Source organism: Zonotrichia leucophrys, chromosome 9 (assembly GCF_028769735.1).
Source record: "Zonotrichia leucophrys gambelii isolate GWCS_2022_RI chromosome 9, RI_Zleu_2.0, whole genome shotgun sequence".
Taxonomy (NCBI): Eukaryota; Metazoa; Chordata; class Aves; order Passeriformes; family Passerellidae; genus Zonotrichia; species Zonotrichia leucophrys.
The window spans coordinates 6415950-6441605 of record NC_088179.1 but is presented as its reverse complement, the minus strand read 5'-3'; the positions used below and the strand labels follow the sequence as shown (position 1 = coordinate 6441605).

The 25656-nt window shown below is 53.2% G+C and overlaps 1 protein-coding gene and 8 non-coding genes across 9 annotated transcripts; 8 read left to right on the top strand and 1 right to left on the bottom strand.

Annotated features, from left to right (window-relative positions):
- Positions 1-1304: 1304 nt before the first annotated feature.
- Positions 1305-17853, bottom strand: EFHD1 (EF-hand domain family member D1). Its single transcript, XM_064721161.1, has 4 exons — positions 17485-17853; positions 9822-9969; positions 3950-4084; positions 1305-2951 (listed from the first exon to the last, which is right to left on the bottom strand). The coding sequence occupies exons 1-4, from the start codon at positions 17778-17780 to the stop codon at positions 2817-2819; spliced, it is 714 nt and encodes a 237-aa protein (XP_064577231.1). The 5' UTR covers positions 17781-17853; the 3' UTR covers positions 1305-2816.
- A 4856-nt stretch (positions 17854-22709) lies between these two features.
- Positions 22710-22828, top strand: LOC135451993 (5S ribosomal RNA). The gene has a single exon (XR_010441502.1). It is a non-coding gene; the product is annotated as a 5S ribosomal RNA (ribosomal RNA).
- A 258-nt stretch (positions 22829-23086) lies between these two features.
- On the top strand, positions 23087-23205 carry LOC135451991 (5S ribosomal RNA). The gene has a single exon (XR_010441500.1). It is a non-coding gene; the product is annotated as a 5S ribosomal RNA (ribosomal RNA).
- Positions 23206-23464: 259 nt separating this feature from the next.
- Positions 23465-23583, top strand: LOC135451990 (5S ribosomal RNA). Its single transcript, XR_010441499.1, has one exon. It is a non-coding gene; the product is annotated as a 5S ribosomal RNA (ribosomal RNA).
- A 259-nt stretch (positions 23584-23842) lies between these two features.
- Positions 23843-23961, top strand: LOC135451989 (5S ribosomal RNA). Its single transcript, XR_010441498.1, has one exon. It is a non-coding gene; the product is annotated as a 5S ribosomal RNA (ribosomal RNA).
- A 259-nt stretch (positions 23962-24220) lies between these two features.
- LOC135451988 (5S ribosomal RNA) lies at positions 24221-24339 on the top strand. Its single transcript, XR_010441497.1, has one exon. It is a non-coding gene; the product is annotated as a 5S ribosomal RNA (ribosomal RNA).
- Positions 24340-24598: 259 nt separating this feature from the next.
- On the top strand, positions 24599-24717 carry LOC135451987 (5S ribosomal RNA). Its single transcript, XR_010441496.1, has one exon. It is a non-coding gene; the product is annotated as a 5S ribosomal RNA (ribosomal RNA).
- A 258-nt stretch (positions 24718-24975) lies between these two features.
- LOC135451986 (5S ribosomal RNA) lies at positions 24976-25094 on the top strand. The gene has a single exon (XR_010441495.1). It is a non-coding gene; the product is annotated as a 5S ribosomal RNA (ribosomal RNA).
- Positions 25095-25353: 259 nt separating this feature from the next.
- LOC135451985 (5S ribosomal RNA) lies at positions 25354-25472 on the top strand. Its single transcript, XR_010441494.1, has one exon. It is a non-coding gene; the product is annotated as a 5S ribosomal RNA (ribosomal RNA).
- Positions 25473-25656: the final 184 nt, after the last annotated feature.

The following is a 25656-nucleotide window of genomic DNA, read 5'->3' as shown; positions in this document are numbered from 1 at the left end:
ACATTAATGTACCAGCAAGCACCACTAAAGAGAGTTGGGATTGCCAGGACATTTGAGAGCCACCTGAGGTGACATCAGGCATAGAAGGACAGAGCATCAAGGATTGTAATAGATAAATTACAAGTAAATATAACTAAGTGTTTTCACATGGTTTTAGGTGGGAGATACAGTTAGACAACTTCTCTTTAGTACTTCTGCATAACTTAATGACAGTTATCTAATCCAATAATTGCCAGTAAAACAGAACAAATTAGAAAGCAATTAATTTCCCACTGTCCATTTTTGCAAAGCTAATTTCAAAACACACATTGCTGCAACTTCTGAATAAATGCACATCCAAAAGCACTTACTGTTCACTGCACTGAATGCAGGTCCCAGCTAACAGCACCCATTTGAATTGAGCAAAACCATAGACAGTGCTCATTTCCTTACTGAAACTTGTCAGCTGGAGTTGACTCAATTCTATTAAAATAAAACCACTGGAAAGCCTTTTTCCACCATCTTCTCCTGCAGCCCTGGGCTCCTTACCCAGCTGCATGTGCAAAGCAGCAGAACTCAGCAGTGCTTGCTGTGCTGTAAAAAAAAACAAACCAACACCACAAACCACCAACAAACAAAGAAAAAATCAAGAGCTGCAGTGTCACAATTTTCCTGGGGAAATGGAGAGTAAGGAACCTTCACCCTGATTTTACCTGGCCTCTGAGACCTGAGGACTCAGAGACACAGTGAATGTATTGGCTCAGAGCAGAGCTGCAAGGAATAAAATATTTATGGTTTCTATTTCATCACTGGACCTGAAACAAGGCATGGTTAAACCTCTTCCTGAACCCCCTCCTCAGTGTGCCCTGCAGCAAAGCTTAGCAGATCAGCAATAGTAGAAACAAAATTCTTGGAGACATATTTTCACATAGCTATGTATTTGTCTTTTTTCTCCCTTAATAAAGGCAGAAGCAGGAAATGCAAAAGGAATTCCAGCTGAAGCAACCTGCCCAGCTCCCAGCTGGGGCACTATGGGGGCTGAGACTGAGGCTATTTTAAGATAAGGAAAGGCTGACAACCTTCAGATGTCAACATTTAGCAGCAGGCAGTATTTCAAGTATTTACACAGCCATGTCCCTTTCTGAGGGAATGCAAACATTAGGGCTTTTTACACCAGAACTGCTGTGCAGAACAGGAAGTGTTCTCAAGAAGGGGTTGAACACTTCCCCCACTCACCAAAGTCAGGATGCTGAGCTTTGGGGATTACTATTATAATTTATGAAAAATGCTATATGCAAAGACCTGAAATAAGCCACAGACAAGACTGGAGATAACAATGCTTTATTTTTACATTTCAGCAACAGGAGAAATAATTGAAGATGAAATTATCTGCTTTGTTGTAAAGTATAAAAACATTTAATTATAAATATTTAGCTACAAAAGCGTGATTTATAAAATATAATCTGTGAAGATATATACACAGTTTAATCATTTAGCAATTCTTTCACCTGACATTAAAGAGTAGAGGTTTTCCTATTTATTATTCCATGCTCACAGTTTAGTGCTCACAGTTTAAGAAGCAAAATAGACAAGTGAAAAGATGACTGGTGAGTTTTGTTCTGGGAAAAAAAAAAATAACATTTTGCCATGAATTTGGGCAAGATCAGAGGCAGAATTTCAGCAAATCCATGTCTTGGAAGAGGTCTCTGAGGGAAGTTCCCCTGCCATGACCAACAGTGTTTATATCCAGACAAGCAATGGGCATCTCAACATTTGTGGGCAAATTCCCCATGTTTCCAAGAAGAAATGGCCAATAGTATAATGCAAGCCCTCAAATTCAGTTCAGCTAAGTGTGCTCACCTCCCTGCTCTCTGAGCAGGGGGTGCTCAGTATGCTGTGCTGGTGTCCTCTCTTGTGCCTCTAATAACATCAAACAATGTCACCTTCATGATTCAGGCTATGAGCAAATTCCAAAATAGAAAAGCCCAGTGTGCCATCCAATTGCACTGTCCAGCTGACAATACCCCCTAAGAACAGATACAGCTGCCTAAGCCTGGAAAGTAACAGTGAAGCTGTACAGTACACTAAATGTGATGGAATGTGAAAGAAGATAAATGGTCAGGCAACTCAGTTTTCTATTCCTCGTTTAAGAGAGCCAGCTTCTTCCCTTTGAAGTCTTGGGGAATCTCACCTCTGATTGAAGGGTTTGTTACTATGGCACTTCAGAGAAGAGAAACTGGAAGACTCTTCAACATGCTGGGTGGCAGAAAATGCTACAGGAAATGATAATGAATTTGATCCATGTCCCTAGTAATTATCTTTCTCTCTTCACAGTGTTTTCATGGTGCCTGTGGCACGGGGCTTTGAGGAATAAGAAAAGGGTGACAACACCCAACAGCAGTACAAACATACAGAAGTCAAACTGTACTTTGTACACCCTGATTTACACAAGACCTCACTACTTGCCTGTAAGCAAGGAATGAATTAATACAGGATTAAGAGAAAAAGGATCTATAGGAAAGAATGAAGTAGGCAAACATGACGCTTGTCAGTGCTCACCCAGGATTTGCTACCTGCTGTTTCTGCTTTAGGGTCACGTGCTCCTAACAGTTCAGAGCAAACAGCCCAGACACAGCCCCCACTATTCACATCAGTATAAATGCATAGTAACTGCGAGAGTTGTGCCCTTAGGAGCTCAGGAGGATCTTCCAGAAAGGAAGGCTAGCAAAGCTGTGATGAGTTTTAGGCAGGATCCAAGCAGTTCTGTCCAGGCAGAGCCCTGATCTGGGAAACGTACCAAGTGGTGTGCAATTTCAGAGTGCATATTGGCTGGTTGGTTACTGGGTGAATGCAGACTTTAACTCCCTGAAAGCTGCTCGGCGGTGCTTCCTTTCCTCCTCTTCCCGCTTTCGCTCATCCTGCTCAGCTTTTATCTCTGCTTCAAACTTACTGGCTGAGGAGAGGGCTTGAGCCTTCATGAGACAGAGAGAAAATAAACAAGTGTCAAGCCTTGCATCAGAGGGAGAGTCAAAGCCTGAGCTACTCCCAGATGAGTAACACAGACCTGCCTGCTGCACCTCCCAGTGCTTGCTGGGATCCTCTTCCAGGACAGCTCAAGTATTAATTACACTGCAATGCTTGGGTATTTACACACCTTACCTGTTACTTTCCTTTACTTTAACATCAACAAAAGAAAGGCCACTTACTAATAAGTCACTAACAAGTGACCAAAACAAGGCCATCAGTACTAGGTCACATACATTATTTCTATTACGAGGCAGGAGGGCATAGATTGTGAGTATGCAGTGGGAGAAACTACTGCAGAAAACACTCTGAATCACAGCCAAATCTGAGAACATCATACTACACCATGGATAATCTGCAGATCAAAGAGACATTGTTTACTTGCTGGCTATTTTTCCAGCTTTCATCTCAGTACATCTGCTGTGCAATAGCTGTGTTAGGCTCTTGGGAAAAAACTTCTTATATAAACAAGCAGGATTATTTTCTCTCCACGAGAGCTTTCAGAAAGGGTGCTTTGTCAGCTTCGGATGGTGTACAGCTCTTTCTGCCAACCCCAGGACCCTGCAGAATTATTTTGATTCCAAAGGTTACAGAGAAAGAGATATCTGAAATCCTACACTCCAAAACACTCCGTTCACTACTGAACTCAGAGTGTTCTGGTTGAGGGAGGTTTTGCAAAATGGGAAAACTCTGTCCCTATTGCATTAGTTTTTCAGGATGCTTTTGTCTTTATAAGAGGTCAGCCACCTAGTTCCAGCCATAGGGACACAGGTCAGCCAGTCATTGCTGGTGGGGTGCAGCCAGACATTGCTCTGGTGTGTTGCCTGAGCCACAGAAAGACCCTAGCTAGAGTCCAACAAAATTTGAAAGGAAACTCAGCTACAGCTGAGTAGCTGAGCTTCAGGTACAGCTGAGTTTTTTCATGTGCCTCTGTGCCACATCATACCTTAGCTTCAAAGAAGTTCTTGGCTCCTTTGACTCCCTCAATGGACACATCTATCTCCGAGAGCTTCGCCAGAGTCAACAGGCCGCTGTCCTCCTCGAGTTCCCCAGCTGCAGCTTTATGGAAAATCAGCAGGAACTAGCAAGACAGAGAGGAAACATTCAGGTTTTTCACTGAGGCTCAAACAACTTAAAATACAAACAGCACAATCACCTGGAGGGGGATGGAATTCACATTTCAGAGCAAAGGAAACCAGGTCTATATAAACCAAGTGGCAGCAAGGAGCTTGTGCTCCAGTACACAGTTCTGTTACAGACTAAAAGCAGTAGGAATCTCAGAGGAAAAGAAGGTTTCCCAGGAATCAGAGCCCTGGTAATGGCCAGAGGAAGGAGACCACCTCTGCACCTGCCCACTACAACCACTGGGCACATTCAGATATAGCTCTTGATGCTCCCATAAGCCCTCACAAGCCCTCCACCAGATTCCCCAGTGTTCTAGGGACTCAGGTCACATCCCATGACACTGAGAGCAGGGCAAACACAGCTCTGGTTCACCTCAGGCTGAATGCCTCTCTGAACCAAGGCATTAGTGCAGTCCTTTTAGACAGAACTGCAGCCAAGGTGTATGCCCTTGTGACAGAGCGGCTTGAACAAGTGTCCACAGAGCAAAGTGGTGAGAAACTTCTGTCCTGCACTGGACCATGTCCATTTAACAAATCCAGAGTCACTACAACAGAGTGTGTATTAGGAAGTGAATTGCAAAGGGAAATGAAAACAAGAGTTAAATCTCATTCCACAAAAACATACCTTTTCTTTTTGTTTTAACAGAAGGAACAAAATCTGCCTGCTTAAAAATAAAGACCTCTGCACCACCATTGACCTGCCAACCAAACTCCAGGTTAAGATGTGGAAGCTCTAGGTGTACTTGCAGAGGTCCTGTAAGTACCTGCTATTCTTGGCGACCCCAGGAGGTGTCTCAGTGCTTGGAACAGTGCAGAGAGAACAGACACAAGGACAAGCCACTCAGGTACAAAAGGAGCACAAAGCAACAAAGCTGTACCAATGCAGCACTTCAGGCCAGGCCAGAGGACTGCAGACACCAGGTAGGCTTGTCCCGAAATCACTTTGCACAGGAACATCAAATATCTCTAATGCTGTGCTCCTCAGACTGCCAGGCTGGGGAGTCTGACGTTTCCTATTGAGAGCCCGAGCTGTCCCAGAGGAGGGCAGCAGAGTCCCAGCATTCACACTGACACAGCCCTGCTTCAAGCTGCTCGCAGAAGCTGGTGGGAATGCAAGAGTTTGGGTAGGCCTCCCATGAGGAAGGGTGTGGGGATGACAGCAGCGCTGGCCGCCCTCTCGCACAGGCAGCTCACCCAGCACTGCTCCATGCAACAGCCCCTTAACCTGTGAGCACTCAGCAGAGGGCAAGCACAAAGCAGGCTGGCCTTGGCAAGGGAATTTTCCTTCTCCAAACACTTTGTAGTTGGCTGACCCTGGCTGGATGCCAGGCTACCAAAGCCACTTTATCACTCCCCTTCTCATCTGGATAGGGGAGAGAAAATGTAACAAAAGTTCATGAGTTCTAAGGCCCTGGAGAGATTATTCACCAAAATACTGTCATAGGCAAAAAGGGCTCAACTTGGGGATATTAATTGAATTTATTACTACCAAAATTGAAGCAGGATGATGAGAAGAAAAATAAATATTAAAGACACCTTCCCCTCACCCCTCCCTCCTTGCCAGCTCTACCTCCTGCCTCCAGCAGCACAGGGAGATAGGGAATGGGGATTATGGTCAGTTCTTCACAGGTTGTTCCTGCCACTGTGCAGGGAGAAGAATCCTTCCCCTGCTCCAGCATGGGCTTCCCATGGGTTCACATTTTCCTTTCAGGCAACCACCTGCTCTGGTCCATGGGTATCCTCCACGGGCTGCAGGAGGATTTCTGCATCCCCATGGACCTCCACAGGCTGCAGCCTGTTTCACCATGCTCTGCACCACAGGCTGCAAGGGAACCTCAGCTCCAGCACCTGGATCACCTCCTGTCCCTCCCTCTCCACTGACCCAGGTGTCTGCAAAGCTGTTCCTCTCACATATTCTCACTTCTCTCTTCTCTGGCCATAATTACCTCTGCACAAGAACTTTTTAACCTTCTTATATATGTTATCACAGAAGCATTACTATCATTCCTGATTGGCTCACCTCAGTCAGTGGCAGGTCTGTCCTGGAGCCACCTGGCTTTGGCTTACCGGACACAGGGGAAGATTCTAACAGCTTCTCACAGAAGCTACTCTTGTAGACCCCCTATGAAAACCTGGCCATGCAAACCCAATACACACATGTAAGAAACAAACTAAATACGTGGTTCACTGGTTTTCATGTAAAAAATAAATGGTTTCTTTAGGAAAGAAACCAAATCCTCCCCAAGATGTCCTCTCCCTCTGCTCAGATCCACTGGGCTCGGGCTAGTTCCCCTTTGCCACCACCAGGCACTGTGACACAGAGGGCTGGCAGCTAGGCTGGAATTAGTCATGCTTCCTCCTGCTCCACCCTGAAAGTCCCACTTCCTGGCATTGGAAAAGAGCAGTGAAGACAGCACAATCCTGAGGTCTGATACAGCTGTCACCTGGGGAGGGACTGGGTCATGAGTACAAGTGAGCATGAATCATCCTGAAACTTAGGGATGGCGCAGCAGTCTCTAGAATATAGGCTGCTGTGGCCACAAAGGGCAGGCTGAGTTAAAGGAAACTTGGGACTAAAACACTGCTTAGGGTGGACAGAGCACAATGTCAGTCCCAAGGATCCAGCAAGGTGCACTATGGGACATCATGCTGGTTTCCCACAGGAGCTCAGCAGCAATCGCTCCAGCACACAGCCTGCAGCCCACCTTACCATCTTACCTTGAGGTATTGGTTCTTAGTAACTAGAGAACTCCAGCAGTCTGCATTCAGCTCCCCCTGCCAGCCTGTGTAACACCCTGGCTGGGCCCAGGACACACCATGTGCAGCTAAGTCTCAAGGAAATGTCAACAGAGAAGCAAAAGTGAATAATGCAGGTAGGTACCTTTCAAAGCTCCGCTCTCAAAGAGGACAACACAACACACACTTTCCAACCCACTAACCTGGTAAATTGTATCTGCTGTCACATCCTTCATGACCCAAGACCTATGCCAAGAGCCAGGCTGGGCATCATGCAAGGAAAGGGGTGGGACTGACAGGCAACAGCAGTAGCCTTGCAACAACAGCTTGCCAGAAAAGCAGCACTATGTAAGGATGTGGTTTGCACCAACCCTGGTAGCAAACACATCATGTGAATCAACATTTCAGCTGGTGAGGGTGTAGAGGACAGTGGGTGGATTTCTGTGTGTTCTAAGTAGCAGTTCCAATTACACATTACTATCACAGCAATTAACTCCAGTTTCCTGTGGTAATGATGGAACTACACAGTCAGAGGCGTGGGGATTTTTTCCCTCCACTATACCTTATCATTTTAAGCCTAAATTTCATTATTTGAGTCATGGCAGGAGCCCTGTACAGTTAATTGTTAATGTATTGGTGGACGTTCAAAGGTCAATGGTACAAGGCAGCTTTCCTAACAGGGCCTGTGGTTCATCAGCAGCCTGTTTGCCAGGGAACAGCTTATCTGGGATGGGAGGACACTACTCAAAGCAGTAGAAAAAGGTGATCTATTGCAAGTGAAAGAGGTCCCTACCAATTCTGTGGCCAGGCCACAAGAAGAGTATGTTCATATAGGTATGCCAGGACTTGGTATTCTCTGGATAGGCAGACAGGAGCTCTCCAGTGCTATAGATGCATCCTACTGAGTTCAGATACTCATTTAAACCTGGTTTCTTCTGGGATAAGCTGAATAACCTGAGTCAGCTTAGTCACCCTCCACATGCTTGCTTGCCACCAATGAGAGGCAGAATGGGACAGGCCTATGGTTGAGATCTCCTGACCCACCAGGAAACCTGCTTCCCTGTCAGCCCTCTGCCTGAACACAGCAGCTGAACAGGGCACATCTGCAGCAAGGCAAGAAGCATCCTGCTCCTCTCTACCACAGGAAGCTTTGTGTGTCTGCCAAAGCTGCTGTGTAATTTGTCCCCAGAGCTCTGCCAGTGATGCTCCCTCATTCCAACCCATGGGCCTCTCAAGCTTGTTGCATGACCATTGTTTTCCCTTCTGGCAAGACACTTGAACAGCACCAGCTGCCTGTGCCACATGCCAGGGGCTGGCAGCACAGGCACCCCTGCAGGAGGCTGTGCTCCAAACAGGTGGCAGCAGAAGAGCTGCTCTGCTACTCATGCCATGTTACTGATGCTGGGACATCATTTCAGGGCCTTGAGGATAAAGGCATTTCTCTTCCATGGGAGAGAGCCCCTGCAGCAAGCCCAGAGGCTGCCCCCAGCTCTTCACCTGCAATGAAGGGAGGCCCAGAATGCACACGGAGGGCTCCTGAGCCTACACAGGGATTTGGCAATCAGACACCTGGGACCATGGGCATGGTGCTCTTCCTGCTCCACTAGATTCTTTGCTACTCCCAGTTCACCTCTGACCGGGCAGCAGGGAACTCAGGGACAGGCTCTCAGTTCCCAGATTTGCATATCCTTTCTCCTCTCTGGTAACCCAAGTCTTTGGCCTCTGTCTTTTTGTGCTGCCCTCTCGCAGTGAAATAAACTCAACAAAGCCTTTTGGGCACAAAAGCAGAGGAACATGGTGTGATGTGCCAGTGTAGAGACGGTGCAGCAGCTCTATGAGTGACAGTCACCCCTCATACCCCAACCAGCCCAGCCAGTCACAGGCCTTGGCTGCTCATCCTCCCTCCCAGCACTGACAAAGCTCTCAAACTTCCACAATGGAAAGCCTGACATTCTGAGCCCTACCCTGGAAGAGGCATGGTGAGAGCATCATGCCTGCAGAAACTAGGGAGCCCAGCTGCTGGGGCCCACTGCAGGCGTCCCACAGGACAGAAGGAAGCAGCACAGCCCTCAAAACTGGTGCAGGACATACACAGTGCTGCCCCTCCTCTTGCTACCTAAGAGGCTGTGGGTTAATTCAGAAAGCCACAGTGTGACATTTGCTTGTGACTGAGCCAGCTACCAAAGTCTGAGAGGAGGAGTTGATGCAACAGGAGCTTTTGGTACCTGGGTTCCTCACTCCTGCTGAGATGATTTGGGTACCCCTGAGTACATGCAGGTCACTGCTCAAATTTCCTCTCTTGCTCTGCCTGGCAGAGGATCCTGGCCTGTCCTCCCAGCTGTCACAATAGAGTGGTAACAGACAGACCTGTTTGAGCTATGTCCCTGCTGAGCCAGCATGCAGTGCCAAACTGCTGCATCCACACATTTATTCCTTGCTGCAGGGAGGTGACCACCCCTCATAAAGCTTGCCATGGCTGGTCTCTGCATGATGCAGAGAGGGTCCCAATACCTGCTGGGAGAGAGAGCCTTTTGTGCCCCATGATCTGAGCTGCTCCAAGCAGAGCTCCTGCACTGCACCTGAAATGAGGCCTCAGCTGCTGCACCACAGGAGCCAAGCAATGAGACCTGGAAACTCAAGGGACATTACTCCCTCCAGCTACAACAGGGAGCTCAGTGAGCACTCCCAGCAGCTGCAACAAGGCTCAAATGTGCTTCCAAAGCAAGCAGGGAGGTTGGAGAGCTTTGGCATCAGGTACCATGACTGCCACATGGAGATGGAGGTTAGCAGTGCTCCACACCCTTGACATGAGGAAGCTCACTGCCTTCTCCACTGCATCCCAGCACTGGAAAAACACAGAGGGGAGAGCGCTACCTGCAGCCCACAGATATGGGGCCCAGCTGCCTCTTCCTTCAACCCCACAGCCACATCCCTGTCTGTTACTGCAGCCACCCTCACCTCACGGAAGCTGAGCTTCCCATCAAAGTCTTCATCCACCTCCTTGATCATGTTCTTCAGCCCCAGGTGGGTCTGAGGGGCTCCCAGCTTTTCCATCATGAGCTTCAGCTCCATCAGGTCGATATAACCATCCCGTCCTGAGTCATACCTGCAGGGTGCAAAGGGGAAAGGGTTAACCATCACCATTCTCATGCTCATCCACCCAGAAGAGAAACCATGCACATGGATAAAGTCACTGTGAGGTTCAAAGCTTAGGGGAGAGCGGAAGCTGCATGACATGGCCAGTGCTGAGATATATTAAGCACAGAGAAGTAGCTGTCAGCTTTCAGAGCTGTCTCACCAAAGAGAGAAGTGCTCAGGGGAGCTCAGACCAAACAACCCACACAGAAGGAGCACAGAGGAACTCAGCTTATCTCAGTGGGATTTCCATTTCACCCACTTGTCTGTCCAGCACAAAGGCAACTTGCACGCAGCTTACACCATGCACCAATGCGGTGAGGCAAAGGCATGCAGAGTCAGCTGCTGCCAGGTTTCCTGCTAGTTTCAAGGAGGAACAGGGAGCAGAGAGCAAGCAGAACCTCTTGGCAGAAAGCAATCTTTCTCTGTAAGCAAAACTCTCCCCCTCTAGCTGTTAAGATCTTTTCTCTCCAAAATGCTTTTGAACTACAACAAGCACCACTCAACAGCTGCACTTCAGGGCAGCTGTTTATTCTGTGAGCCCGGGCAGAGCAGAAAGACAGTTCCAGGGGAGCACAGCAATCCCAGCCAGGGCTGTGGCACCAGGGCTGCACCACAGGGCCAGGCTGGCAGAGGAAACCAGTGCCCACCTCCAGGAGCAAGACTAGAGTGGGACCATGCTCCCTATGGAGCACAAAGAACTGCAAGAACTCTTCAGAGCAAAGCACCCGTGCAAGGGGAGGAGTTCTTTAGGGATGAGGAGGCAGCGAGTGGTCTGCTGTGCACAGCCTGGGACTGTGCACCAACTCCTCCCAACATCTGCTGTGGGTGTGGGTAAAGCATCCGGCCCATCCAGCAAGCAGCGCTTCACACCCACCAGGGCTATCACCGGCTCTCAAAGTCCAAAAGCTGCAGGGATGGGTGCTCTGTTATCAGCCACTCAACAGCCCTCTTTCATCCTGGTCTTGCCATCAAGGTTCAGTACAGAGCTAGGGCTTCACAGGAGAGGACAGGGCAGAGTCTCCCAAGCTGGGCTCAGCCTTGGCATACAGCCTGCCATTGCCCCCCTGCCACCATCTCAACCCTGACAGAGTTAAATCCTTTCAGCCATTTAGCAGGAAATCCTAGGCACAGTGCTGAAGCTTTTCAGTGGGCAGGAGCCAGCCAAACCCCCCACCCATCATCTTTTCACTGTTCCCACCCATCATCTTTTCACTGTTAGCGCTCTTCCAAAGAAATGAGGGCTGTAGCTATCCCAGACAAAGATCTGCACAGTTGTGGTTACCCTGGAAGAAAGCCCTTTCCAGCTGAAAAACCTCACAGCCACAGAGGAAGCTGTGGCAAAGGAAGGCACAAACAAAGCCACCAGCCCCAAACTGCGTACAGGCGAGAGCAGCACAAGGCTGCTGCCAAGATCTCTGCCCCTGCTTTCATGAGCACAGGCAGGCACAGCATGCTTTTTTCCCCAAACTAGGGTGGCCTCCATGACTTTCCAGAGTCCCACCACCCACACAAATACTTCTGATACTCCTTGTGGCTCTTCGTTTCCAAGGGCCCCAGGACTAAGGGACTCCCAATGACAGGGACATAACTGCCAGACTAGGCTGGCACAGAGCCCCTGCTACCAATCTGCCTGCACTCTCTATACTCAGCGAACCCATGAGCCCTCCAGGCTGGACCACCTTCTGAAAAACTAGGAAAGAAACTTCCATCAGAGCAGAAACCAGGTCACAGACCTGGGATGTCACAGGGAAGAAGTACAGCAGGTTCTTCACAGCAAGGAAGGTGTCAGTTAATTAAAGCACATTCACAGCATTACCCAATCCAACACTGAGATGCACTTCTAAGACATCACAGAAGCATAGCAAGTGCAATATTTAATTGTCAATTTGCTTTTCTTTCAAGTTTGGGAGAAAGGGTGCAGAGCTGTCACTGCTGGAGATGCAGTGCTTTGATTAGACACTGCAGCAAAATGTGCAATGGCAGAGAGGCACCTGGGGTTGCAGGTTTTTTGGGGGGCCTAGCAGGCTCATGCTGCCCTTTGGCTGGGTGCAGAAATAAAGTAATACCAAGGTCCCCTCCAAGGGCTGTTCACCTGGGGTTGGGACACTGCCCAGCCCCACAGAGAAGCTCTGTGTAACAGAGATGAAGGCAGAAGTAGGGCACAAGCCCAGCCTGTGCCTGCTGTGGTCATCTCACCCTCCTGTTATGGACACTACCTGTAGGTAAACACTGGCCCAGGGGCCAGCACGCTGCCTTGAAAGGGTTAAGCATGGGGCACAGCTTCAGGGCTCATCCCTGCAGAGAGGCAGGACAAAGCCAGGATTGTGAGAAATGGGGTCTTGCCAAGAACGGGCCTGGCTGAGCAGCACTCTGTACCAGCCACACAATGGGTGTTGAGCATGAGTACAGCTGGTGCTGAGAGGCACCCAGAAATCAGGTTACCAGTCCCCTGCACTCAGGGACAGCCAGACTGAGGGGCACTGAAACACAATGGCAGCACCCTGCAAACTGCTACATTCCTTCCCTGCCCCCTCGCCTCCTAAAACAGCCAAACTATTTTAGGACCTGGGTACAGCCACCCAGCTGCTGCACAGCAAGACTATTTAGGGAGAGGCATATTTACACGGCACGAGAATCAGCACTATTCATTCCCCACCGCCCACCCCCAACAGACCACAGGCATTCAACACTGTGGGACACAATGCAGCCTGCACCTTGCTGGCCAGTTGATGCTCCCAGCACACCTCAGTCCTACCAAAGACCCCACAGTCTGCCTTTTCAGAGATCAAAAAACTCCCCTGTCTGCCTTTTGGGAGCCCCCTGTCAGGGCCCTGAGCTCAGACAGCCCCGGGCACCTCTCATACACAGCTCTGGCATCCTGGTGATGGACAGCCATTACCTTCACAGGCAGAGCTGGAAGAGGGCACCAGGGCAAGTTAAACACAGCCCAGCATCCAGAGAGCCATCCCAACCTGAACTCCAGGAGTGGCACGGCAAGAGCACGCAGCACTCAGGTGAGCCCTGCCATCACTCACTGTCCTGCTGTTACACCAGAGCTTTGCTTCCTTCACACTCAAAGCTCCATGGGGCATGAGCCAAGCCTCACCCGAGTGATGCACAGGCATTACAGACAGAGGGGAATTGTGTCACAGGCACAGACACCTCATGTCACAGGAAGGCCACTCCAGCAGCAGGTCAGTGCCGTGGTCACAGCAGATCCCACCTGTAACAGCTGGGATGCCGCAGGCAGGTACGGGCACCGTGGCTGCTGCGATGAAACTTTGCCACGCTGCTGCCACAGGAGTGTTCCTGGCAGCAATGAGACACAGCAGTGGCTGCCAAAATCTGCTGCAACAAGGATGCACCCAGATTCTCATGCTGGCTCGCTTCCACCCGGACTGCAGAGCGTGCCTGGCTGCTGAAACACTGGGAGAGGAAAGCAGGAGACAAAAGCAGAGGAAGGGGGGAATACTTGCTGAACAGACTTGCTTAAGAGCACAAAGTCTGTTAGGCACAATTACTGCCCAAGTAAAAATATTGCACTGGTGTTACTCAGTTGCTGGGGGTTCTCATCACAGAAGAAAGAGGGATCAGGAAGGGAGAAAAAAGGAAATGCCAAGGACTGCATCACTTGTAGTGACTCTGTAGTCACCTTCCAGCTGCCTCTAAAAGCCCACTTAACAAAAAAGGACAACTGAATGAGAAATTACAGATGCTGAAGGATCAAAGAGCAGTTTCTAAACATTCACATGTCTTGAGAAAAGCTGGAATGAGAACCTGCCCTCCCTGTACATGCTTGCTGCACCTTACCTTGCTTCACAATACTATGGGCACCTGTACTTTGATCTGCAGTTCCTGTATGCTGCAATGGCCTAATTGAGGCTTTGAAGTAAAGCAGTTGGAATAATGGTGCTAAAGTAATAATCTCCTCTTAAATATTTTAAATCCTAAGTAGCACTTTATTCCCTCTGAGCATTGTGTTTCACCTTACATGGAGAAGGGGGTGCTAATCTCTGCTCCCCGATATCCAGTGATAGAATAAATTCGAATGATTCAAAACTGCCTCAGAGGAGATGAGACTGGACCTGAGGAAGCCTTTCTTTCAGCCTGAGATGTTTGTCACACCATGGAGCAACTTCCTAGAAAGGTGGTCAGTGCCCCAAGTCTGTCAGTGTTTAAGAGACATTGAGACAATGCCCTTAATAACAGGGCTTAACTTCTGATCAGCCCTGAAGCAATCAGGCAGTCAAACTAGATGTGGTCATTGATGCTCCATTCCAAATGGAATAGTCTATTCTATTGCCAAGAGCTTTGGAAACAATTCCTCCATGCCAGGGTGGGGACAGGAGCAGGCTCCTCGGCCACATGCAGCTTCATCCTCCCAGCCCAGGCAGAAGGAGATCTCCAGGTTTTGGAGGGACATGAGGGCAAAATGAGACTCTCCCCCACTAAGATCGTGTCCAAGACATTGGGCAAGACCTGCAGGCCCAGGCTGAGTGCCCATGGGAATAACCTCCCTGCCCACTGGAAGTCCACAGACAGCCGGTCACATACAGCCCACAGCAGCTCTGGAGAGAGCAGCTCTGCTGCAGCATGACAGACAAGGCTGGGGCACCTGGCAAAGTGGCTCCAGGAGGGCAAGGGGACATCACTGCCTCTCCTACCAGCCAGATGCAAGGCACTTATGCAATGTGTGGGCAACACATGAAATTCCCTAGATATAAAAAGCAATAGCAAGACTGGAATTTCTCCACTCCCTCGCGCCCCACAGATGAAGCTGCTCTCTGTTTTCCTCCCCCCCTACATTTCTCATAAAGGTCATTCCTGCCAGGCAGAGCCTCCCTGCCTGGCTTTCATACTCCCCTCTGCCATTTTTCTGGACAAAGATGGCACCAAGGGGAGCTTTGAGACTCCAGAGGCCCTGAGAGTTCACTTAGACAACTCAGGAAAGAGAGGTTATCATGGTCCTCACATATTGTCAGAATAGGCAGCTAATTAGGTCACATTATAATTAGCCTGAGCTGCAGACTTCCTGGTTTCTGCCAAAAAAATACCCATCCTGAGAGCTGCCTGCACCCAGCACTCCAGCAGATACCTGCACCCCATCTCCAGTGGAATGGGGCCAAAAAGAAGAGATGCTGACAAGAGGAGGCTTGGACAAGAGAAGGGGGAAAAGTGAGCCCAACTGTGGCAGCCAGAGCAAAGAGCATTACTTCTGCTCTGGAAGGATGCTCCTGGTGTAGCCAGCAGCACACAGCACTGGATGGAGCACTATATTTTGAGAAGTCTCACTTTCAGATGAGTTCTTTGCTTCCACCCTGGCAGTCACAGCCACCATCCATACCATGGGATGCCCTGACAGGCACTAGGGGCCGCTGCTATGACCAGGACATCTTTTTAGCTGGAGCACCATGACCCAGCCCACATCATGCACAGGACTACAGGTTCAAATTTAGTCTGAACTACAGATTTAAAAGTCCCACTAAACTGATAAGAAACATTTTTTTGGATGGGAAGTTTCATAGTGGAAACCTGGCATCCTGTGGCAATGAGAAGATACTAAAGGAAAAAAATAAGCCTTTGAGAGGGGGATGTAAGAAAGACCCCGAGTTGTGGTGGCCAGGGCCAACAAGCCATACAGAGAATTAAAGCCTTAATCACATTAACTCAAGCTCTGACTGACAGGAATTAAGGGGACCATTTCCTCTCCTCATGGAGCACGTGATGTCAGCCAATAGTTGAGACAGGTCACTAGCAGCAGATGGACCAAAGACGAGATCCTCTGCTACTGCAAACCTCAGGTGCCTGTAACAGTGAATACCAGGACACAGTTTCCTGGCTGCCTGTCCAGGAAACACAGAGGGGAGCATGCAGCCCACCTTCTCCCCCTTTGGCATCAGCAGTTCTCACAGGGTATGCAATGCTTTCCAGCTACATTGACCAGCTGATTAGCATTCAACTGCAAAGCCAAGCTTTTCCTGCTTACAAGGCTAGTGTTTAATGAGCTCATTGTTGAAAAATTAGGCTGCAATTCAGCTCTTCCACTTTTAATTTCCCAAAACCACCACCATTTCTTTCCTTTTCCCTCTTGAGGCAGTGCCGCTGCTCAGTCCAGGCTCTCACGCACAGCTTTCAGGCCTTGCCTGCATTGTTTGTCCTCCAGCCCTCACAGCACCATGTCTCAGCGTTCCATAGAGTGAATCCCCTTTAAGCACAGTGAAAAGGGACACAGCAGAGAGTGGAGCAGCAGTCCTGCCTGGACCACCTCGCTTCCTGCACCAGCTGCCAACACAACACTGCCTGTGCAACAAAGAACTCCAAACTCCAGTAAGCTCACAAAAGCCCATTGCCTGGTCTCCTGTGGCAACAGCCTGGCTGGGACAGGCAACACCCCGCAGTGCTGGGAGCTGACAGCATTCAACCAGCTCTTGATAGTCTCACAACAATCCAAGGTGCCCAAGGCAACTTTCAGCTAGGAGAACAATGATTTAACAAGGTACAAATCTCACTTCAGTCATCTCCATAAGGTGAAGTACATCTTCACGCCTTGCTCTTTTGTCCTCCCATCTCCTGCCAGGCAGCAGCTCCCCCCCAGTCTGGCAGCGCGTTGTGGGGCTGGGAGGACACTGGTTCCCAGGAGCCCACGGGTCTGTGGTGCTGGAGAGAAAACTGAGTGCAGACAAAGGTACCCAGACACAGCCTAATAGCAGGAGCAGGACAGAGTCTGGAGGAGAGAAAAAGGCAGGATCATGATCCCGGGGAGCGCCAAGCCTTTCTGCTTACAGAAGCAGCTCTCCCTGTGGCTACAGCAGCTTGACTTTAACACAAACCTTCTGCTAGGAGGGGAATCCCATCCCAGCCCCCAGGAAAGGAGTAGCAAGAGGAAGCTGTGCTCAGCCTTCGCTTGGGTGCACGGGAGGGAGCACCAAGCCCGGCAGACAGGACTCTGCGTGGAGCTCGGACGCTGCCGGGCAGAACCAGCAGGACTGCTTAGGGGTGCTCAGGGTCGCAGCTCTTTCGGGCACATGTCCAGCGCCTCTGCCGGGTCCCGGCACACAGAGCCAGCTGGTACCCAGGGTGCGGGGCCGAAGACTGCCTGCGCTTTCCCCCCGTCCTACCCAGAGCGTCCCGCAAAGCCATCGCTCCTGGGTGTTCACCAGAAACAGCCACCGACCCAATCCCAAGCAGAACAGAGGCCGCGAATTAAACGCAGGGCTGAGCCCCAGACAAACTCTACGAGCCCCCCCGGCAAAGCACAGGGACAATCTGGGGATCAGATGGCGCTGCGAGCGCGCCGCGGCTTCCTCCAGCCCGACCGCAAAACCGCGGAGAAATGCGAGCGTGCCGCTGAGAGCGGGCAGCCCCTCTCCAGATGTGCCCCCGGGGGCCGGCGCCGGGAGGGGCTGCGGGGAAAGGCAGAGCCCCAGCCCCGGAGCCCACGGGCCGGGCAGCGAGCCCCCCGCCCCGCTCCCGCCCCACTCACAGGCGGAACATGCGCTCCATGTCCTTGATCTGCCGACGGCTGAACTCCTTGAACTCGGTGTAGGGGTTGAAGACGGCGGCCCGCCGGGGCTGCGCCGCGCCCTCGTTTATGTCCTGCCGCCGGCACAGCTTAGCGCTCAGCTCTGCGCCCGCACTGGCCGTCAAGCAGCTCCGATCTTCCACCTCCTCGGCCGCCGCCGCGTCCTTGACCGCCTCTATCTCGCCCTCCGCCGCTGCCCCACTCTCCTCCAGCTGCAGCCGCCGCTGCAGCTTCTGCGCCAGCTCCTGCGAGGCCATGGCCCGGCGCTCCCGCCGGCGAGCCGCACTGCTGCCCGCCTGAGCCCCGCTCCGCTCCAGCCAGGACCGCCCGCCCCGGTGCGCAACTTTATTCCCTCGCTTGGAGGGAGCGGGGCGGAGGGAGGCTGGGACGGGGCGGGCACTTAAGGAGGAGCGAGCGGCGAGACGGGGGGAAAGAGGGGGAGGAAGGAGGGCCGTGGGGATTGTTGCCGCTGAATGCGGAGGTACCCCGCGCATGTGATGTGCCAGTATCCCCCAGGCTGACCTCTGACATGGGTGCTCTCCCATACAGTAGCCATGTAGCCATCCCCATATAGATGCTCTCCCATACAGTAGCCATCCCCATACAAATGACCCACACAGGCTGTCTCCCCACATTCTCATGCAGGGAACTCCCCACTCCATAGTCACTCCCCAGGTCTCCCCACTGTGCTCCCCACAGCCGGACGCTGCACTGGCGCTGGGATGCACAGACCGCGTACACCCCACAGCGCTGCCTGCTCCGCTCCATTCCGTGGGGCGAAACGTGCCCCGAACCCGACCGGGAGGCCCCCGCGCTGAGGGAGAGCAGCGGGACCCCGTCGGCTCACCAGGCGCTGCAGGGACGACGGAGATCAGGCTTGCCCCGCACCAGGGCAGAGGGACCCCTTAAGTAAGCCCTTCTATGCGCCTCCCCTCTCTTACCTCCTTGGTCTAAAATTAGCCCAGGACAAAGCTCGGCTCAGGCCTGGATTCCCTCTCCTCCCCAGAGAACACGGGCAGCAGGCGGCCTCTTCCCGCCACCCAGCCCCCCTTCCCAGGACAGTGCCCAAAGCCACCTCTGCTGTCCCCCGGCCCTTGCAGAGGTGTCCCTCCCAGGACTGTCAGTCTCTCGCCTAGTGATGTGAGCCTGATGGCGTACCCGAGATGGTATTAGGGCTGGCGTGGGGCGGTTTAGGGTGGCGGCTGATGGGATTTACCCACCGGGGAGGAGGGGGAGAGAAAAGAACCGGCTCGGACACGCCGCCTGCTTATGGCTCCCGCGTGCCCGAGCCTGTGCGTCACGGGAAACCGGTCCCAGCCTCTGTTATGTGGCTGTTTGACACCTCCGGACAGGTAGGAAGCAGTTCTCTGATGTGGTGACCTGCAGTTGACCCTCTTGGATAAGCTCATTCCCACCAAACCTACTCAGAAAATGACTGATTAAGCCGTTTGCAGCCACCCTGCCCCTACATACTGCCTGGACAGATCTAGGCTGTCCCAGCGAGGGTCGGGAGGCTCAGGACGGCTGCAGGTTCACCACAGTATGTGACACAGGAAGGCCACTGCAGGTATATTACCTGTATATATATATTATATATCCAGGACTGCCTGAAAGTAGGCTGCTGTGTGGAAGGGGTGGCATGTGCTATGCCCACACCGCATTGCCCTCACGTCTGTGATGGAGAGACGTGGCACCTTCCAGCCAGAGAGGAATGGGGAGGAGAGCGGGGAGCTCTGCCTGGGTCACTGGCCACCCTGAAGAACGAGCCCAACAACACAAGGCGCTTCTGTGCCTGCAGGGTGTCCAGGAAAAGAGTAGCTGAGGGTGAAATGAGCAACTGCAAAGCCAGGCTGCCATCTGGTGGAAGTAGAGCTCAAGGCTACGGCTACGGGTGGGAGAAGGTCGCGAGGGAGGGGCAGGAGAGGCAAGGAAAGGGGAAAAGGGGCAAGGGAGGGGGAAAAGTAAGCAAGGTAAAGCAGGGATTTGCGTGGCCTTCCCTTCCCATATTCCAGCTCCACCCCTACAGTTGTTATCCTGGCCCCATAATTCCTATCACAGACACACAGTCCTGTCTCAGCCCTACAATGATTCCAGTTCCATCCCCACAAGCTCCATCAGCTCTGATGTTTCTGCTCCAGCTTTACATCCTCCTGATGCTGCCATGTGAAGCTGCTCCTGGGTCAAGGCAGGATCTTCATTTCAGCTTCAGCTCTAGAACCCATATTCCAGCTCCAGCCCTACAGTGCCTATCCTGGCCCCACAGCCCCTATCTAGCCCCACAGTGGTTCCATCCTAAGCCCTACATTCTCTATGTAACCACCAGCTCTACTGCCTCAGTTCCAGCTCCTCAGCTTTCCACTGCCTCTGGCTAAAAGCTGCTCCTAGCTATCGCTTTGCTCCTGTGCTGTTGACAAGGTGACGAATCAGTAACTGTCATCACTTAAATATCTCTAGGAGCTGCCAGACTCATCCCAATGGGGCCCCAACTGTGGGGGCAAAAGAGCCTTAGCCTGCAACACACACCTTGCCCTGCATCCACTGCCCACAGGACCCTCAGCCAGCATTAGGTGCTGGAAACAGTGGTTTGGTCCCTTGTTCTGCACCCCAAAAGGTGCCCCTGGGCTGTCTCTAAGCCCCAGGAGCAGCCCTGAGACCTCCACTCCCAGCTTTTGTGGGTGCCATTGCTGGGAGGGCTGGAACTCCCCTGACAGCTCCTGCAGCCCCCAAGCTCCAGCTCCATCCCCTTCCCCATGGGATTTATCCACTTCCAGCCTCACCATTTCCATTGCTCCACATCAGTTTGGGTCTAGATCCAGGTTCATTTTCTACTGATTCTATTCATTATTTATTCTCTTAGTTTTACATTATCCTAGTTGTATTAAGATTTATTTATACTGTTGCATTGTCATATTTTTATTTTATTGTATTTTTAAAAATTCTATTACTAGATATATGATGTTTTCAAAGTAAAAATTATAGAGCTGTGGCTAAGCCCAGAGGATATATTGAAGCCCCTGGGGCTGAATCCAGACCTATACTGATGTGGAGCAATGAAGACTCTGGGGCTGGATAAATCCCATGCATCTAGGGGTAGAATCACTGTGGGGCTGGGATAGGGACTGTGGGGCTGTGTAACAGGATGTTCAGCCCTGAACTGTGGTCAAACAACTCAAACAATGCTCTGTTCTGCAAGCTACCAATGATGGGCTGAGAAAGGCATCATGTGCTGGTATTTGGTGTTGAATCATGCTAAAAATCTGGCACAATGTCTCAGTCTGGCAGACCAGCCTCAAATCAACCTGCTCATAACAAGACAAAAATTTGGCAGATAAACTGCTAAACTGACCTGTAGGCATATCACTGGTGGTCACCTCCTCCACACTATAAAAGTTCAGTCCAGTTTCCATATAGGAGGTTTTTCTAATATATTCCTCTTGGAGTATGTGCAAATACTTGCACTGGGTTTTAGAGATGCTCACCAAGGATGATCCTAAAGTTTAGAAGAAAGAGATTTGTCCACAGTCATTGGTATGGGTGAGTTACATCAGTCTCTAGTAATGGTATCTTTCTGCTAAATTTAATATAATTGCTTTAATACTGATTTGATATAATGCACAATCCTCTCTGTTATATAATAGTTTCAGCTTTTATAAATAATTTCTTATTGAGTTATTTTTGTGTAATCATTTATCATAAGAAATAATTCATTCTTATAAAAATATATCAAATTTCCTGTCATTAAAACCTGTGGGATGAAGCTGTAAAACTGAAATTGTTGGCAAAGTCTGGGGCTGGGACTGAATCCAGCTGCCTCAGGCACCTCTCTCTGAGAAGGAGTTTAAAAAGCAAGGGAATCCTTTTCTGCACCTTGTGGCACAATGGGAGAGTTTCTTAAATTAACTTTGTCTGAAGTTACCACTCCCACCCATGAGAGGCTGGAGCTGGAATGTGAATTCTAGAGCTGGAGCTGAAGCATGAGACACGTGGATGTGAAAAGAAGATCCAGGCCTGACCCAGGAGCAGCTTCAACTGGAAGAGGTGGAAAGATGCAAAACTGAAGCAGAACTGAAGAAAAAAAGAGAAAATGACTGCAGGGTGGGATAAGGACTGTAGGGCTGGTACAGGGATTGTTGGGCTGGAATGCAACTTCAGGGATGGATCTGAAATCACTAAAGGACTGGGATAGCAACTCTGGGGATAGAACTGGAAAAAACGTTTTTCAAGCTGGGTTTGGAATATGGATTCTAAAATTGAAGTTGAAACCTCACATTTCTGGAGTGAAACTAAAGATCCTTCCACAAAAAGGAGAAGCTTCACCTGGGAGCAGTGGGAACATGCAAAGATGGAGCTGGTAAAATAAACCCTGTGGAACTGGAGCCGAAATCACTGTGATGTTGGCATAGGGACAACAGGACTGCTGCTGAAAGCACTGTAGGGTTGGGATAGTAACTGTAGGGCTGGGTTAGTGACTGTAGGGTTGGAATTGGGACTGCGGGGCCAGATTATGGCTGTGGGCCAGGGTACGGTCTGTGGGCTGGGGGAGGAATTGCAGCCCAGAATACGGACTGCTGGCCAAGGTAGGGACGGTGGGCCGGGGAAGGTAGGGACGGTGGGCCGGGGAAGGTCTTCTGGGTGGAGTAGGTACTGTGAGCCGGGGTAGGGTCTGTAGGGCGGGCATAGGGGCTGTGGGGGCGGGATAGGGTTTGTACGTACGGGGTATTCTGTAGTGCTGGGGTAGGAACTCTGGGGCAGGGGAGGGAGATCTCAGCCGAGGACTTGAAATGCCACCAATCGCAACACGAGGAGGGCAACGGATCTGCAAATCGGAAATCGCCGACCTAGCATTGTCCAATAACAATCGCCTCTTCCACACGGCCTCGTTCCCGCCAAACACAGACCGGCCATGACCACGCTGCTCTCAGCCGCCTCATCGGCACATAGTTTCCGGAAAGAAAAACCTGGAGGAGGACGCGCGTTACCTTCGGAAGCGGATTGGAAGCAGACACAAATTGGTGTGCCAAGCATGACTTTTGTGCCTCGTGTGCCTTTAGTAGGACGGGAGGCGTGTCCAGGGTCCGGCGTGGGCCTGTGTGGCGGAGAGGTGGCGGTGGTGCCCGGTGCGGCGTCGGCGTGTGCCGGGAGGCTGGTGCCGGGTGCTCGAGAGCGCTGCGGAGGGGCCGGTGGGTGCCTACGGCCATACCACCCTGAGAACGCCCGATCTCGTCTGATCTCGGAAGCTAAGCAGGGTCGGGCCCGGTTAGTACTTGGATGGGAGACCGCCTGGGAATACCGGGTGCTGTAGGCATCTCTTTTGGCGCCTTTGGTGCCCGGGCGGTCTCTCGTTTTGCCTGGGCAGCCGAGGCCAGGGCCTGCAGGGAGGGGGCAGGTGTGCTTTTGGGGTGCGGCTTGTGGCCTTGGGGGGCCAGGGGTGGCCCGGGCGGCGTGGCCAGGGTCCGGCGTGGGCCTGTGTGGCGGAGAGGTGGCGGTGGTGCCCGGTGCGGCGTCGGCGTGTGCCGGGAGGCTGGTGCCGGGTGCTCGAGGCGCTGCGGAGGGGCCGGTGGGTGCCTACGGCCATACCACCCTGAGAACGCCCGATCTCGTCTGATCTCGGAAGCTAAGCAGGGTCGGGCCCGGTTAGTACTTGGATGGGAGACCGCCTGGGAATACCGGGTGCTGTAGGCATCTCTTTTGGCGCCTTTGGTGCCCGGGCGGTCTCTCGTTTTGCCTGGGCAGCCGAGGCCAGGGCCTGCAGGGAGGGGGCAGGTGTGCTTTTGGGGTGCGGCTTGTGGCCTTGGGGGGCGAGGGGTGGCCCGGGCGGCGTGACCAGGGTCCGGCGTGGGCCTGTGTGGCGGAGAGGTGGCGGTGGTGCCCGGTGCGGCGCCGGCGTGTGCCGGGAGGCTGGTGCCGGGTGCTCGAGAGCGCTGCGGAGGGGCCGGTGGGTGCCTACGGCCATACCACCCTGAGAACGCCCGATCTCGTCTGATCTCGGAAGCTAAGCAGGGTCGGGCCCGGTTAGTACTTGGATGGGAGACCGCCTGGGAATACCGGGTGCTGTAGGCATCTCTTTTGGCGCCTTTGGTGCCCGGGCGGTCTCTCGTTTTGCCTGGGCAGCCGAGGCCGGGGCCTGCAGGGAGGGGGCAGGTGTGCTTTTGGGGTGCGGCTTGAGGCCTTGGGGGGCGAGGGGTGGCCCGGGCGGCGTGACCAGGGTCCGGCGTGGGCCTGTGTGGCGGAGAGGTGGCGGTGGTGCCCGGTGCGGCGCCGGCGTGTGCCGGGAGGCTGGTGCCGGGTGCTCGAGAGCGCTGCGGAGGGGCCGGTGGGTGCCTACGGCCATACCACCCTGAGAACGCCCGATCTCGTCTGATCTCGGAAGCTAAGCAGGGTCGGGCCCGGTTAGTACTTGGATGGGAGACCGCCTGGGAATACCGGGTGCTGTAGGCATCTCTTTTGGCGCCTTTGGTGCCCGGGCGGTCTCTCGTTTTGCCTGGGCAGCCGAGGCCAGGGCCTGCAGGGAGGGGGCAGGTGTGCTTTTGGGGTGCGGCTTGTGGCCTTGGGGGGCGAGGGGTGGCCCGGGCGGCGTGGCCAGGGTCCGGCGTGGGCCTGTGTGGCGGAGAGGTGGCGGTGGTGCCCGGTGCGGCGTCGGCGTGTGCCGGGAGGCTGGTGCCGGGTGCTCGAGAGCGCTGCGGAGGGGCCGGTGGGTGCCTACGGCCATACCACCCTGAGAACGCCCGATCTCGTCTGATCTCGGAAGCTAAGCAGGGTCGGGCCCGGTTAGTACTTGGATGGGAGACCGCCTGGGAATACCGGGTGCTGTAGGCATCTCTTTTGGCGCCTTTGGTGCCCGGGCGGTCTCTCGTTTTGCCTGGGCAGCCGAGGCCAGGGCCTGCAGGGAGGGGGCAGGTGTGCTTTTGGGGTGCGGCTTGTGGCCTTGGGGGGCCAGGGGTGGCCCGGGCGGCGTGGCCAGGGTCCGGCGTGGGCCTGTGTGGCGGAGAGGTGGCGGTGGTGCCCGGTGCGGCGTCGGCGTGTGCCGGGAGGCTGGTGCCGGGTGCTCGAGGGCGCTGCGGAGGGGCCGGTGGGTGCCTACGGCCATACCACCCTGAGAACGCCCGATCTCGTCTGATCTCGGAAGCTAAGCAGGGTCGGGCCCGGTTAGTACTTGGATGGGAGACCGCCTGGGAATACCGGGTGCTGTAGGCATCTCTTTTGGCGCCTTTGGTGCCCGGGCGGTCTCTCGTTTTGCCTGGGCAGCCGAGGCCAGGGCCTGCAGGGAGGGGGCAGGTGTGCTTTTGGGGTGCGGCTTGTGGCCTTGGGGGCCAGGGGTGGCCCGGGCGGCGTGGCCAGGGTCCGGCGTGGGCCTGTGTGGCGGAGAGGTGGCGGTGGTGCCCGGTGCGGCGTCGGCGTGTGCCGGGAGGCTGGTGCCGGGTGCTCGAGAGCGCTGCGGAGGGGCCGGTGGGTGCCTACGGCCATACCACCCTGAGAACGCCCGATCTCGTCTGATCTCGGAAGCTAAGCAGGGTCGGGCCCGGTTAGTACTTGGATGGGAGACCGCCTGGGAATACCGGGTGCTGTAGGCATCTCTTTTGGCGCCTTTGGTGCCCGGGCGGTCTCTCGTTTTTTCCTGGGCAGCCGAGGCCAGGGCCCGCAGGGGGGGGGCAGGTGTGCTTTTGGGGTGCGGCTTGTGGCCTTGGGGGCCAGGGGTGGCCCGGGCGGCGTGGCCAGGGTCCGGCGTGGGCCTGTGTGGCGGAGAGGTGGCGGTGGTGCCCGGTGCGGCGTCGGCGTGTGCCGGGAGGCTGGTGCCGGGTGCTCGAGAGCGCTGCGGAGGGGCCGGTGGGTGCCTACGGCCATACCACCCTGAGAACGCCCGATCTCGTCTGATCTCGGAAGCTAAGCAGGGTCGGGCCCGGTTAGTACTTGGATGGGAGACCGCCTGGGAATACCGGGTGCTGTAGGCATCTCTTTTGGCGCCTTTGGTGCCCGGGCGGTCTCTCGTTTTGCCTGGGCAGCCGAGGCCAGGGCCTGCAGGGAGGGGGCAGGTGTGCTTTTGGGGTGCGGCTTGTGGCCTTGGGGGGCCAGGGGTGGCCCGGGCGGCGTGGCCAGGGTCCGGCGTGGGCCTGTGTGGCGGAGAGGTGGCGGTGG